The 15,720-nt window shown below is 41.1% G+C and overlaps 1 protein-coding gene across 34 annotated transcripts in view; it reads left to right on the forward strand.

Moving 5' to 3' along the window:
• Nucleotides 1–15,720, forward strand: part of CLASP1 (cytoplasmic linker associated protein 1) — a 264,666-nt gene that overhangs the window by 170,844 nt on the left and 78,102 nt on the right. For 14 of the 34 annotated variants that reach the window (XM_067025830.1, XM_067025828.1, XM_067025838.1 and 11 more), the window contains 4 exons: nucleotides 5,107–5,214; nucleotides 7,449–7,475; nucleotides 9,260–9,427; nucleotides 15,255–15,362. In XM_067025830.1, coding sequence (XP_066881931.1) covers nucleotides 5,107–5,214; nucleotides 7,449–7,475; nucleotides 9,260–9,427; nucleotides 15,255–15,362 — 411 coding nt within the window. The remainder of the gene's footprint in view (nucleotides 1–5,106; nucleotides 5,215–7,448; nucleotides 7,476–9,259; nucleotides 9,428–15,254; nucleotides 15,363–15,720) is intronic. The other 20 variants (XM_067025846.1, XM_067025840.1, XM_067025852.1 and 17 more) reach the window with 3 other exon arrangements.

The following is a 15,720-nucleotide window of genomic DNA, read 5'->3' on the forward strand; positions in this document are numbered from 1 at the left end:
TCTTAATTGTCATTTAAATATTTTTTTCTTACTGGGGGGCTGAACACTGTTTCATACATTTAGGGGCCATTTCTATTTCGGTTAAATATCTACTCCTAGCCTTTGACCATTCTTTATTGGGATGTGATAGCGGTGTGTTGAAGCTGGATTGAACCAGTTCATCAGATTCCAGTTGTTAGATTTTCAGGAATTTTACAAGCTGGTTTACGTTATATCAATGGCCTCAAATAGGCCACGGTGGGAATGTTTCCACCAGGGAATTGCAAAGCACCACAAGTCAGCAGGACACTCCCCCAACCCCCTGCCCCCAGTTCCCCTCTAATTGCTAAACATTTACCAGCACACTTGCTGTTGAACTTAATATTGATACCTAGGAATCTTTTATGTGATAAGGAAATTAGCACCTTATGACATGAGTTGCAAATAATTCTCCCCCATTTGTCATTTTCTCGAATTTGCTCATAGTTTTCTTCCTGCCGTCCTGAGATTAAAAAAAAAAAAAAATTAGTCAAATTTATCAGTCTTTTCTAATGGCTTTTAATTTTGTTATAGTGAGAATCGACTTTCCACTACAAGTTACAATGGAATTCTCCCATGTTTTCTTTCAGAACTTTTTTTTTTTTTGGCTGCACTATGCGGCATGTTGGATCTTAGTTCCCCAACCAGGGATTGAACCCGTCCTCCCTGCAGTGGAAGCGCAGAGTCCTAACCTCTGGAGACCACCAGGGAAGTTCCCTAAAACTTTGATGGTTTCATATTTGACATTTTAATCTTAGGTCCATTTGCTGCTTTTCTTGGTGTAAAGTGTGAAGTATGGATCCAACTTATTTTTCCAAAGCAGAACATTAGCAAATGAGATCCTAGAATCCATTTTTGCCAAAGCAACATATTATGTTGAGCTACATATTAATCCTTGTGGAATGAAGCAAAAGCAGTGCTTAGAGGGAAGTTCATAGCCCTAAGTTTATATTAGAGGAGAGACTGAATTAGTTTGTTTCCCGTGTGTTAGTGAAAGAACAGAATAAACCCAAAGAAAAGGAGGGAGGAAGTAACAAAGATATGAGTAAAAGTTAATGAAGTAGGAATTAAACATTCGTTTTAGAGGATTAGGAAATACAAAATGTGATTCGTTGAAAATACTAATAAAATAGGCAAACTTTTGGAAAGGTCAGTTGGAGAATCGTACAAAGCACTGGTAATGATAAAGCAGGTATAAGTGTGGATCAGTAGAGCTTTAAAGGGTAGTAGAAAACTATGACAATTTTATGTTAACAATTTTTAAACAAATAGGATGAATTTCTAGGGAAAAAACCTGTTTCTTCAAGAAGAACAAAAAACCCAAGTAGTTTTAAGACTACTCATTAAATAATTTGAATCAGTACCTAAAACTCCATCCCCCCCACCAAAAGCTAATTACTTAATTAAAATAGAAAAGATATCCAAAATCCCTACCATGCTCAGACGGCTATACATGCAAGTTGTGAAGCATGGGACAGTTCCCGTCTTACGCAAACTCAGAGACCGGGAAGAGAGAAAGCTTCCCTCCCTGGTTTCATGTAGCTGCTGTGACCTTGGTACCAGAATCAGATGAGGTACAATACAGACATTCTGTGTAGGTGACTGCGTGAGTCATGACAGAGGAGGTTTGATACTTTCACACCTTATAGATGCAGCTCAGTACGTGTAGGAGAATAATCCTCTTTATCTCAGAAGATGGAAGCAAAGCATTAAAAAATTCCAGAAACATTTCTGATAAATTCTTAGCAATTAGGAATGAGTTTTTGTGAAATTCCAGAATTATTTTTTTACATGTGGCTCAAGATAGCAAAGCCTACCTCGTGCTTCTCTTGAGCATTGTGCTGTGTGTCCAAGACAGCAGATAAAGTGATCCAAGGGTAGAGTTTGAAGGGAGAAAACTGAAGTCTTATTTGCAGGTGGTTTTCTGTTTAGAGAACACCAAATAATCTACATGTAAATTGTTAGGATTAATAAAAGTTTAGCAAGATCCCTAGAGTTAAGATCAAAATATAACAGTCACATTCTTGTTTGTCAACAAGTTAGACAATATAATTTAATAAACTGTATTGTGTATAATAAAGATAAGGCACCTTTGAATAAGTCTATAAAAATTGAATAAAACTTTTGGAAAAATTATAAGGCTTTATTGAAAGACGTTGAAGAAGGTGAAAAAGAGGAAACACTAATGAATGGAAAGATCAATATCATAAAGCCGCCTCCCCCCCCCCCGCCCCCAGATTAATTCCACATCGCCAGTCAGAATTTCAACACGTCTTTTTATTACATCTTCACGTGCACACGTGCAAGAGAGCAGAGGGCTTTCGGGAAAAGTGGCTTGATTTGCTCTACCAATTAGGAAGGTAGTTTTGAAAAGCTCCTCGCAGAAAAGGGAACCCTCTTGCACTGCTGGTGGGAATGTAAATTGATACAGCCGCTATGGAGAACAGTATGGAGGTTCCTTAAAAAACTACAAATAGAACTACCATACGACCCAGCAATCCCACTACTGGGAATATACCCTGAGAAAACTATAATTCAGAAAGACTCATGTACCAAAATGTTCATTGCAGCTCTATTTACAATAGCCAGGACATGGAAGCAACCTAAGTGTCCATCAACAGATGAATGGATAAAGAAGATGTGGCACATATATACAATGGAATATTACTCAGCCATAAAAAGAAATGAAACTGAGTTATTTATAATGAGGTGGATGGACCTGGAGTCTGTTATACAGAGTGAAGTAAGTCAGAAGGAGAAAAACAAATACCGTATGCTAACACATATATATGGACTCTAAGGGAAAAAAATGTCATGAAGAGGTTAGTGGTAGGACGGGAATAAAACACAGACTCACTCGAGCATGGACTTGAGGATATGGGGAGGGGGAGGGGTGGGCTGTGACGAAGTGGGGGAGTGGCAGGGACATATATACACTATCAAATGTAAATTAGATAGCTGGTGGGAAGCTGCTGCATAGCACAGGGAGACCACCTCTGTGCTGTGTGACCGCCTGGGGGGTTGGGATAGGGAGGGTGGGAGAGAGGGTGATGCAAGAGGGAGGAGATGTGGAGATGTGGGAGCATGTGTGTATGTATAACTGATTTAGTTTGTTGTAGAGGGAAAACTAACACACTATTGTAAAACAATTATACTCCAATAAAGATGTTAAAAAAAAAAAAAAAAAAAAAAAAAGAAAAGCTCCTCGCAGCAGTGTCTGTTGTACACGATGGACACATGGACTAACGGGGCAGACCCACAGTGGAGGTGACAGACCCTTGCGTGTATACAAATACTTGTAAGTGACAAAGATGGCTTTGTAGGTTAGTTAAGAAAGGCGTTAAGTAAATTTGTTTGGACCTTCGTTAGTCACACAGAAAAAGTAAAACGGGTCTCTCCTTTACTTCCTACAGAAAAATCACTTCCGTAACTGAGCTCACAGGTAAAACGTTGAGCCAAAGAGTAAGTTTTGGAAAAATATGTGATATGATTAAAAACATTAAAAAATATAAAATAATGCCATCTATTTCTTGGTTATACAACTATGTATATTAAAAACATAAAGAAATGCTAGGGAATTATGACCCTGGGTTTGGGGCCATGTTACCAGGTGTTGGGCGCGGGAGGCGGAGGACACGGACATAGCAAGGAAGATTTTTTTATTTTCTTAGCTGAGAGGGTTTGGATGATCACTTAAAAAAATCCTAAGAAATTAGACTCAGTTGTTTTTTTATGTTCAATTTTCTTGGTGACTTCCTTAGCAGAGTAAAATGCCCCAGCTCACGCGTCGGCCCGCCAGGCAGCCAGGCCCAGGTACCTGAACCCGTGGTGGGACCTTGGACAAATTAAGTTACCCCCTTGCTTCTCTGTTTAGTCATGTGTAAAATGGGAATAATTACTTATATGTTGGTGTGAGGATTTTGAGTGCACACATATATAGCTCATAGTATCCTATATGATAATAGCTCCTAATTTTAGTCTGGATTCTAGAACTTATAGGTCTTTCATTCAACTGCTGATAAAAGTCATTGATTCTTTCTAGTTTTCTTTCTTCCTTTTTTAAAAAAAAAAAAATTAAGTGCAGTGCTTTCTTTTATTGCTCTTTACCTTCCTTTCTTGAACCTTTTCAAGCCTTAGCATTTGTTTTTCCGTATTGCCTTTCTGCAAGATTTCTCAGTTGGTGAGGTAGATGTGCTTTTGAACCGTGTAAGAAGCCAGTGGGAGTTCAAATTGTTTTGTGTTTTCCCTATCAGATGGCTCCTCCAATTGAATTCCAGAAGTTGGGGCATTTGTGCCCCTTTGAAAACAAAGAAGCCCTGTATTTTAAAAAGTTTAATTCCTTATCATTCTAGTCTTACCATCAGTGATTTTGTATTTATGAATCCATTTTTATTTTTATGGTTTCATGCTTTAATAATTGGAGTTAACGCATTGCTTTCCTTAACAATGGCAAATAGTCTTCATAAATGCCTATGACAGTGCATTATTTTTAGGTCACTTCTCTAGGTATTCCTAATATTGATTCTTTCTATAAACTTCATCTTTTTGCAGCCTAGAAACTTGCTGGCATACATGCTTTAAAATAGAAGTTTAATGCTACATAGCAAGACACATTTATTCTCCAGGGTGCTGTAGCTTTTGTTGATTGCTGAGTTAAGAAGTTTTTTTTGTTTTATTTTGCATTTACTCTTTTTTTTTTTTTTTTTTCCTGTAGTAGTTTTCTGAAGATGACAGCTAATATTCTTTCCTGCTTCTGGAAATTTGACAGATATGTCGGCAGTGAACAGGAGAGAGAATTTAATCTGAAAAAAAAATTTGTGGAAAAAACCCTCAAGTGACTATCACCTCCCCATCTGAAAATAGAATATGCTAAAACAATTGAAAGCAAAGCACCTGATGGGTTCCTGAGTCCCTCTGAGGAGTTTCTGACGTGTCTGTAGAATTTGTGTGTGCGCACAGGGACGCGTGTCAGGACCACACGTGGGAGGCCAGCTCCCCCGGAGGTGGCTCAGCCCGTGCCCCTTGCCCAAGGAGTGGTCGCACTTATTGGAAACATTACGGAAGCACTGTTTTTGCCGTGTCCTCCAGGTCGGATCCGCACGCGACGGCAGAGCTCTGGGAGCGCCACCAATGTCACCTCCACACCTTCTGACAGTCGGGGCCGCAGCCGCGCCAAAGTGGTCTCACAGTCCCAGCGTAAGAAGTATATTTTATGCTCTCTGCTCTCTTAGTTTTATCCAACAGCCATTCTGCAGCTGAAAATGTATAGTATTTTCATCGACTTCAGGGAAAAACACATTTCTGTGGCTCTAAGACACTGTGAATAATCTTGATGTTTGTTGGATGCTTACAAGACATGGGGTATTCCAGTGTACCTGTGTCCCCTTTCCAGGCAATTTACACTTTGTATCCTTAGGCGGTTAACACTGAAATGTAGCTTCCCTCCCCTCAAGCCTCCCAAAGTGAATCGTACCTGGGCTGGGACCCATTTTGCTGTTGATGAGGGATCCTGATGTCATTCAAGAGCAGCTCTGGGGGGAGATGACTTCATGCTGAGGTCTCTTCCCAGCGGCAATAAGTAAATCCATTCAAAGCTGCCCCCATCACCCGCTGCGCTAACACGCCACTCTGCTCCTCTCCTCCTGCCAGTGTGGGCTCTCGCTTCGCTCGGCTGCCCTTGCTTCCATTGCTGCTTCTCTGTATATGTGAGTCACCTGATTTGTTAATATCAGCCATGAAAGCAGCTGTGGACAGCATGAGCGCGTTCTGATCTCTCTTAGGATTCAGGCCTGGTGTCTCACTTCCCAGCTTCCCGGTCTGTGCACGTGGAATGGGGCAGGGGGTCAGGGCCCTCCTGGGCAGGCGACCATGTCGGAGGTGCTCGTCAGCTGACGGGGTCGGCCTCCGTGGCCCCAGGAGCTGTCTGGCTTGTGTAGAGAGCGGCTAGTCTGAGGCCAAACCTTAGTTAGCTTCTCTCGTAGGTGTTTAGAATGCCTTCCTCACCTCCTCCTGAATTTAGATGCTTTCCCCATGTCGCTTTGATAACCAGAGTCCTCATGTTAAAAGAAGCTTATGTCCTTTCTGAAAAGAAAGTGCAAAGTCAGACATACTGCTGTGAGGCGACAGCACCCAGGCTTGTTTGTCTGACGCAGAAGCCCATGCTTTTAGTGTATTACACCATACCATGCAGCATAGTTTGTGCAGGTGTAGTCCAGAAGCTTCTGCCTGGGGATTAGTGTCCAGGCCCTGGTTATTCTGGTGAACCCTAGTGATACCTGGAGTCACAGATAGATATAATACTCTGGTCATGACCTCATAAATATGAGTCGGGTCTTACCGCAAAAAAAAATTTTCTTGTCCAAAAATGTTCGAGACTCAGAATATAGGTCAATACGTTGAAATTGAGTTGAATAAAAAAATGTTTTAACCCTTTAGCTGTATAGGGTTGTTTCCTTTCTTGGAGAATGAGAGCTGAACAGTATTTTCCATTTCTTTATGTCTGCTGTTTATTGGCATTGGCCTCTGCAAAGGTCCCTGCCCCTAGCTGGGTCCCCTGCTTAAGAGGTGGTGGAAATAAAGTTCCTTCTGTAGTGGGGGATGATAGAGCTTTAATTTTTCAGTCTTATAAAAATACTGCACTTTGCCTTGGGGATCCACTTGAAAAGCTCATCAGTTTTATTTTACTCACCAAATTCCACTTAAGGGAAAGAGACAACAGCAGCAAACGATCAAGCCTGGACCTTAAACTTACATATATAAATCAAATATTCATTTAAGAATTATTTTAATAGGTAGATAGGAGCAGATCTAGATATTTTACGAATGTAGCTATACTAGCATTCGTAGTTCTGGTTTAAGAGTAAGTAGATTTTGTTAATATTAAGTTTAAGACAGTTAACAGTTGGCATCTTTTGAATAGTTGAGGACTTAAATATGTGAGGATTAATGTTTAAATATTGGAGAATTCGGCCTAAGACATTCAGATGAGACTACCCAGTAGCAGTTTCTTCCACTCGGTTGATGTCTCTGGAGCACCTCCTGTGTGGTGAGCGCCGTGTGCAGGGGTAGAGACCCACAGACGGCAAGATGCAGTCACTTCTGCCAGGCTGCTCAGAACCAGAGGGCAGGTGCCCCCAAAGGGCCCGGCATCTTCTCTGTATCTCGTCCGCCTGGTGCCGTGCCTGGTGCATGGTAGGTTCATAAGTGTTTCATGAGCAGATCTGAAATAAATGCTAATACAGTATGACGTGTATAAAGTAAAAATAAGCACGAAAATAGGCGAGGAGGAACAAGACCTAGAAAAACAGCTCTTTTGCTAATGTGTTTGTGAACGAAGACATTTGTGCTGTGTTGCATGCTGACCTTCTGTATTGTGTTATTGTCTTTTAATCCACTTTTTGCCTGTCCTTTGGTCTGCTCTCATAATCAAGGATCCAGATCTGCTAATCCTGCTGGTGGTAAGCCATTTCTCTTCTTGCTTTTTTTTTGTTTTTTGCATTCGCCCTCACCCCATGTTCCTTGCACAATATTAATTTCTCTCTTTATTATGAGCTTAGTTAATCTTTCTGCGTTTTTTCTGTATGTTCAAACTCTAGAGTTTGAAATGGATTTCTTTTCTCCTTTTATACAGCTTAATAGTTTATTTGTGTGCTCAAATTTTATGAGCAAAATTAATAGATCCTGAGACATGTTCTTCATGGGAACATGTACTGATAATTTTATAATGAATTTCACTTAAACTGTAGTTAAATCATTATAAAGTACTAATTTTTGGAAGTAGTCATCTTAGTGATTTATTTGATTGATGGAGGTGTGTGTGTGTGTGTGTGTGTGTGTGTGTGTGTGTTTAATTTCCAGGTAAGTGTTATTTCCAAGGTTTTTCCCTCTGGATCATTCTACTCTGTTACATGATAACGAACACTTGATATTTGCGAATTTTATTGCCTTCTCTGCTTAAGGAGATGATCTAAGTTAATGACTGCCATTTGGTTGTATTGGTACAATCCTTAAAATTTTGCTGCTTTCCTTAAGAAAGAATTTTGTTTTACAAGAAATGGTTGTATAGGTATGTAGTCACTCAGCCATTTATAAAAATTACTAACCATGTTATGATTTTAATTTCTAATTTGGTTGCATTCACATCAGGGAATGTTTTCTACAAAATTTCTACCTTTGTAAAAGGTTTTTGAGATTTCCTTTGAGGCTTATTAGTACATAGTCAGTTTTTGTACTATTCCTGTGTGGAAATGTGAAAAGAATGTGTATTCTGTCTGTTGGACTATACGTTGTGTGTATATGTGGGAGGTGTGTTTATACATATCTGTATAATTTTGACTGCATGCTCTGCCAGTTTCTGAGTATTGTATTAATCTTTCATTAGTATTAGTCTTTCTGAGAGGTATATTAATAATTATGGCCTTTTCAATCTCTCTCTGTATTTTTATCGTTTTTGTGTTTTCTATCTCAAAGCTATGTTACGTGGAGCATAAAGTTTCATGATTATTATATCTTTAAGGATAATTATTCTTTAATCAATATGAAACATCCTTTTTTCTCTTTTAATGCTGTTTTTTATTCTGTTTTGTTGTTTTATGTATGCTGTTTGTCTCTTATAAACAACATACAGTTGAATTTCATTTCAGTTTTTTAAAACCAATCCAGGAATCTGTCTTTTAATAGTTGAATTTAATCCGGCCACATTTATCATGATTACCGATATGTTTGAGCTTATTCTTATCATTTTATCTTGTGATTTCTGTTTACCGTATTTCTGCCTCCTTTTCCATTTGTTAGATTATAATGGAGTCTTCCATTAGTGTTTAAGAAATTTCTGTTATATTTCTACTCTTTCAGCCATTTTTTTAACATACCAACTCCTACAGAAAACAAACCAGTTAATAAATAAACACCTTTGTGATTAGTTGTAGAAATTTGCTGTGCAACCGAGAGGCTTTTTGTACTCAACCTGAGCCAGCTCTTTTGAATCAGAAATTTTGCAGTCATTTCTGTAGAACTCCATCTTTAATTCTCCTGTGTATAAACAGTCATTTATGATAATTTGATGTTCCTTTATGCTCCTTAGTTTTTGAAAAATTAGTGATGTTACCAGCTAGAAAGCTATTTTTATATAAAATTCTCTTGGTATTTGATCCAAACTAATGTGTAAACTGACTTCTGAAATTACTGTAATGCATTTCTTGACTTACATCCATTATTCAATTTTGTTTCGCTTCATTTTTAGCTGGCAGCCGATCAAGCTCCCCAGGGAAATTGTTGGGAAGTGGTTATAGTGGCCTTGCTGGGGGTTCCTCGAGAGGCCCACCTGCGACACCCTCTTCAGAAAAACGAAGCAAGATTCCCAGGAGTCAGGGATGTAGCCGAGAAACAAGTCCAAACCGCATAGGATTAGGTGAGAATTCTCAAAGATCTTGAAACACCATTTCCAACCTGGTCATAATTTCGATTATAATCTAATGACTTTGTCTCCTGTGGGACATAGCTGTTTTTGAACCGAGGATGTCACTTTGCCTGTGTTAAAAAGACATTTCAGTTTGTGCTTTTTACAGATGATAATAGCAGGTTCAGTTTTCAGTCAGGACTAACAAATGTGTGGGGTTCACCTTCACACTGATGGGAGAGAACTACACCATTGTGGGCTTCTGTGGGTTAGAGTCATTTTGCAAAACAACCTGGGGGAATGGGTAGGCTCTTCTCCTGTACAATTTCCTGCACAGGAGCACTGTTGCTTTTTCATTTGTCTTTCACTGATTAGCAGTAAATAGCCATTAACCTATTTAAATTTTCAGCAGCAATTTGTGGGGTCCACATTTATTTTGATTTTGCTCTTCTCTAACCCAGTTGGTGAAAATTTATCATCACAGAATATGTGTAGTTGTTACTTTTGACATAATGTTGTTCAAACATAAAACCAAGAAGAGGCAAACTAGGTATATATAGTGTTTATTTTTGTGTTGTAGTGTTTAGTTTCTTTGTAGTAGGATTTTATATGAATGACTCTGAGCAGCTTAACAGTCTTTTACTCTATTAAAATCTCATTTGTATGCTACCTTCTTAGTAAAACGGTTAGAAATCTTGTGATCTATTGTGAAAAATCTGTGTTCATACATACTCTTATATTCTCACCTGCTTTCTAAGGGTACAAACCTACTAATGTGCAATCAGAATACTGTATTCTTTTGTCCTGTTGGCTTACCTTTCTCATTGATTCATTTATCTCCTCAACTTTTATTGAATACTGGAATGTTTCCTGTGATGTGCTGGGCACATGTTGTTAGACCTCATGATTGGAAGATAAATGCAGTAGATCTAGCTTCTGACTTCAGAGAGCTTGTGGTCTTAGAGGTGAAAATGTGAGACAGTATGGCAGATACCCTGGCAGGTTCTCTGGGAGCGTAGAACAGGAGTGTCTGCCCCCGTTCTCCCAGGTTTCCTGCCAGGGGAGCCTTCCCAGAATCGGTCCTGTTTTGATGAGGTGTATAAGGTGGCACTAGGCAGGGTGGGGAGATGAGGCAGAGAGGAGCCTGTGCAGAAGCGGTCAGACGAGAGGGAGCGTTGTGCGTGCCGGGACCACTAGTGGCTTATGTAACGATGGCCGAGGGTGCTTGTCAGGGTGGGCAGGGGATGAGGCCCAAGGACTGGTAGGGCCCAGCTCACGGATGTCCTTGAAGGCTCCCTGAACTTGGAGAAGGCGGTGGGGGGCAGGCATTTAAGAAGTAGAATCGAAAGGATGTGGTTTGACCAACAGTTCCGAAGCAAGTGAGAAATGAAATCAAGCCGTGGTTTTTGTTAAAATGCTGCGTGAGGCTGACCTTCTGTGGGCATTAGGGAACGTGATCCCTGAGCTGACCAGTTATCTGCATCCAGTAATAGCAAGTAATGTGGATACAACCAGAGAAAATATCACGACTGCAATATCTACTGATAAATTTCAGATTTGTTGTTGTCACATGTGTGTACTTGGATCTGGTTTTGTTTGGAAAACACATTTGATTTCAAACCTAGGCTTGAGGTTTCAGCTCTCCTGTTCCCACAATTAGTTAAGTTTATAGGATGTTTCTTGGCGATCCTGACTCGTTTCATACTGCTAAAAATTCTTTACTTTTGGGGGGTTTTACTTTTTAAATTTATTAAAGATGCCATTTTTACCTTCTTGAAATTGTGAAATGATCCAACCTCGATTATCTAACATGACTCTAGGACCTGGTAGTCTGTGGTCTTAAGGATGAAGTTTGCATTGTGGATAGTTGGAAAGACAGCATTTGATAAGCCTTTGAAAGAAGTCCTGCGGAACATCATCCATCAGTAAGAACTAAATAGGGGCCTGTTAACCTTCCAAAGCGTTCTTATTTGAAACGTCATATTTTGAAGAAAGTTGTCTCCTCGATGCTCGTTAAGGGGATTAGTTGTGGATGGAGCTTTGAGGTCATACATACAATTCTGGTTAAAGAAGATACTTCGTTTACATTTTTGCACATTGTGAGAATATACCTACCTACACAGATATAAAATATATATGAGTAAAATACATCTTTCCACTTTTTTCCTCTGGTACTGCTTAGAGATTCCCTTTTATGGTGTGTCAGATATGTTAGCATTCTTCTGTAATAGAGTGTATATTGCTTTGATCATTTAGTATATACTGGGTATATGTCTATGTGTCTAAACATTTGGTTCATTGTATAGCAACTTTAAATATAAATATTCAAAAAACAGTAGGAGCGTCTTTTAAGAATATTTTCTATAATCCCCAAACCCGTTAATAGTTTTCCCCATAGCTTAGAATTTGCCCTGAGAAATAATTCTAGTTATCTGCAAATTGTATTTGGTTCAACTGTGCCTTTTTTTGTTTGAAATAATATTTCTTAACTAAATTTTCTTGTCTCCCCTGTGATAAAGATGATGTCAGAGCTCTTTTTCTTTAGCATTTAAGGTTTCTTAAGCAAAACGGGTTGTAATTCCTGTTGGACAACTAAGAAACAAAACCCTGCCACGCCCTTCTTTCTGAAATGTACTCCTTCATAAACTGAGCAGATGGAGGGGTGTGTGTGTAAATTGTTTCCTTCTATGTGTGACTTCGGGTAAAGTCACACGACTAGCTGACATCTACAGCAGTCACGTTTTGGAAGTTGCCTTTGGTTCCCTTGTTTCCCAGCTGTCTTCTGAAAAGGCTATGAACACATTGGACTTCCTGCCCCTAACAGTCTGCAGCTATGCATTTACAGTGTTCTCAGATGATTTTCTGGTTAAATGTGTTTTGCAAAAAATTAAAATTAAGAATTCCTTTTAGCTCTTTGTTGGATTAGAGTACTGTGTGCAGGACCAAGACATGAGAACGTCTAGGCTAGAGAGACGTTTCATGTCTTTAACTTCCGGGAGTTTTCATTGTTCTTCTTGTACTTCTGCTTTTGATAGGAATTCCGGTAGGATCCTTCCTTGAAAGACAAAAGTCAGGAGTTCCCTTAAGGAATGAAAACCAGTCAGAGGGTTTTCCAGGCTTCCCAGCATTCTGTGCAGGACTCCAGAACTCCCTGAGCAGCCTGCCTGCTTTTAGGAAGCTCACGCGGCAGGCGTGTTTTAGCGTCTCTCCCTCCTCTGCCACCCCTCCTCCAAAACCTGTTCCCACACAGGACGCCCCCTCTGGGCACCCAGTACACAGACACGGTGATTCCGTATGTTGTGGTGTCATTTTGACGCCTAATCAGTTAGGCTTTGGTAAAAATCGTTTGTGTGCACATTTACTTTAAATCCTCCTTTGTAGGGTTAGTCTTTGGAAGTGGTGTTGCAAGTAAGGGGGAACTTTTCCCTCTTGTGTTTTAAATTATCCAACATTTGAACTGTTGCTTTCACCGCTAAGTGTACTTTCATGAAGTTTGGGGCCAAACCATGCACAGAATTGTAAACAGAATTCTTTTTCTCCGTGTTCCTACCGGCCATATGTTAAAGAAGGCGGTCAGAACAGATGGGTGAATGAACGTTCTCTGGGCCAAATACGAGGATGGTAGGCCTCGTTAAGAATTATGATTGTTGTTATTTCACATCGCATCTACCTATTCCCTCACTCTCTTCATTGTCCTCACAAAGCAAGCTCAGCCTGGGGAGAGAGCAGCGATTCCCCACTGCTGTAGCATATCTGCTAACTTAAAGAAGGGAGTGAGAACTATGTGAAAATTCAGACGTAATCGGGCAAGAGCTACAAGAAAATGGTCAGCTAAGCATGCCCATGTGTGAAGACCTATCAGGACCGTCCTTACTGCTTTCTGATGATTGTTTTGGAGTGGCCAGTGGAATAAGACAAGTTTTTCACGTATGCCTTTCAGCAGGGACCGCAGACGTACCTACGTACGTACCTTATCTCACGGTACCCTTTTCATTTAAATAGTGGGGTCTCTCTGTCTCTCTGTCTCTCTGTCTCTCTGTCTCTCTGTCTCTCTCTCTCTCTCTCTCTCTCTCTCTCACTCTCTCTCACCTTCCTAAGTGGAGGCTGAGATCTAGAGCAGCTAAGTGGCTGGACCAGTGAGCTAGCATGGAGCTGGAGAGGGCATTTCTACATCAGATGTGGTAGTGGCCCCCCTAAGGACTCCTTTGTAGGTTTTATGCAACTTTTCATTTATTGACAGGGTCAGTAGATAGATACTCCCTAGTTTTTTTAAGTTTAATTTAGCACCTGTTGCTTTGGCCTTCATTGTAGGAGCAGGAGGTGTTTAGAATGTTATCAAGAATCGCTGATTAAATTGTCACTACTACTCTGAGTGAAAACTCAGTGCTTCCACATCACTATAGCAAAATGAAGGAGAGTTTAGGAATTCTTAGAGAATTCCAAATGAAGCCCCATTTTGACTGATAGCTGAGATTGCGTTCCTGGGCTTGACTTTGCCTTGCTCGCCAAAACAGACCTGATAAACCTTTGGACATCTCTTAGGTACCTTTAGGGTCTGATTCACCTCTTGCACTGAGCAGAGACCACAGTAGGAAGTTGGTTTGGTTTTTCACTGCCATGTTCTTCTAATTCAGGGAGTTTTATGATTCTGGTTTGTGAGACATTCTTGTTAACGGTTTGGCCATATAATAAATCTACCTTTGCTCTGAAATTTTATAGGCTTTGCTCATTGCAAAGTAGTAAACATGGAGGTTTTTACAAAAATCAGTGAATCAAGTTTATATTTTCCAGAACTTCTGAGAAAGGCATTTCTGTCTAATCTAGAATCGGTAGATCCTCTCAAGATGGAAATGTTTGTTGTTCCCATCATCTGTCATGTAGGTGGCTACGTGCTTTCAGTTTGCGAAGTTGTTTTTGAGTATTTTGCCAGTACTGCATTTCTGTTTTCTCAGAGTAAGTTGAAAAATAAGAAAATCGTGGTCTTTCACGAGATTTGTGGCCAAGTTATATTAGCCGCTAGGCTGTTCCTGGGGTTCTGTCGTCTCAGTGTCCTGTGATGTGAGAAAGTAATTGGCTGTTCTCAGGCCAGTGGGTGATCTTTCACCATGACTATTGGAATTAGCAGGCCACCTGGGATGGACTCAGGTGTGAGGCTGGGTGAGTGGAGGTGCTTGGATAGGGGTGACAGACGGATCTTTCTGGATTCCTTAGAAAACACAGGAATTAATGTCGAGACCAGCGAATGAGGGGTTAGCAGTCCTGATTCTCTACATCCACACACTGATTTGCAGCAGGCAGGCTCTCTAGCAGGGTCAGTCCTCACGACTTCTCTTTGTAAAGAAGGCCAGGCTGGGGGAAGTGAGCAGTCTTCCTTTTAATTAGGTAAGTTCATGGAGTTCAGTGACCAGAGCCTTTATTCTGTTTCTACTCCAAATTAAAATATCTTTCTAAGGATGCAGTGCATGTGAAAATGACTATGGCCTTTTAGTATCCTCTCGGGGAGGAATGTGCTGAAACCATAGAAACTGATCATTTCCGGAAGACTTTGGATCTTGTAGATTCTGATCCAGTTTGCTCTTTGGAGAGCTTTCTTTTCCATTTCTTACCTTTAGGTGTTCTTCCCCCTTCCTACTGAAATGCCCAGCTTTGTGAGGCCGTGGGCAAGTCCAGCTTTGCCCACCCCGTCCTGTTGTTGGCCCGTCAGTCAGTGAGGCCCGAGCAGGGACAGGCGCGGGCCGTGTCGCGGTTACATGAACGGAATGTGACTGACCATGTGTGAGTTTCTCTGTCTTCATTAAACTTGTTCCCCTTCTCTGAAACCCCTCATGCTGCACGCTAGCACGGAGCAGCCGTATCCCTCGACCCAGCATGAGTCAGGGGTGCAGCCGCGATGCCAGCCGTGAGAGCAGCCGTGATACGAGCCCCGCTCGGGGCTTCCCTCCGCTCGGTGAGTACCCGCCGGCCTGGCTCCTGGGGCTCCTCCCGCCCCGCCGGGCCCAGCCACCTGCCTCTGTCCCCCGCCGCTGTCCCATGGGCCTCTCCGCTCCCGTCCTCTTCCCGAGCCTCCCTTCCTGTCCCCTCTGCATGCTCGGATTCTGGCAGTTCCCAGTTTTCACATATCAGGGGAAGAAAGCACCCATTCGCTCTGTACTGTTGTCGCTTAGGACCACTTGCTCCGGGCAAGCCCCTCTGCGAGGTTGTTGTCAGCGTGTGGCGCAGCTCAGCCAGAGACCATTGCTGCTTAAAAGCTGAGCGCGTCCAAAGTGTCTCCGTACTCACTGAATCTCTGCAACCTGTTTTGAATT

Source organism: Kogia breviceps, chromosome 2, assembly GCF_026419965.1.
Source record: "Kogia breviceps isolate mKogBre1 chromosome 2, mKogBre1 haplotype 1, whole genome shotgun sequence".
NCBI lineage: Eukaryota > Metazoa > Chordata > Mammalia > Artiodactyla > Physeteridae > Kogia > Kogia breviceps.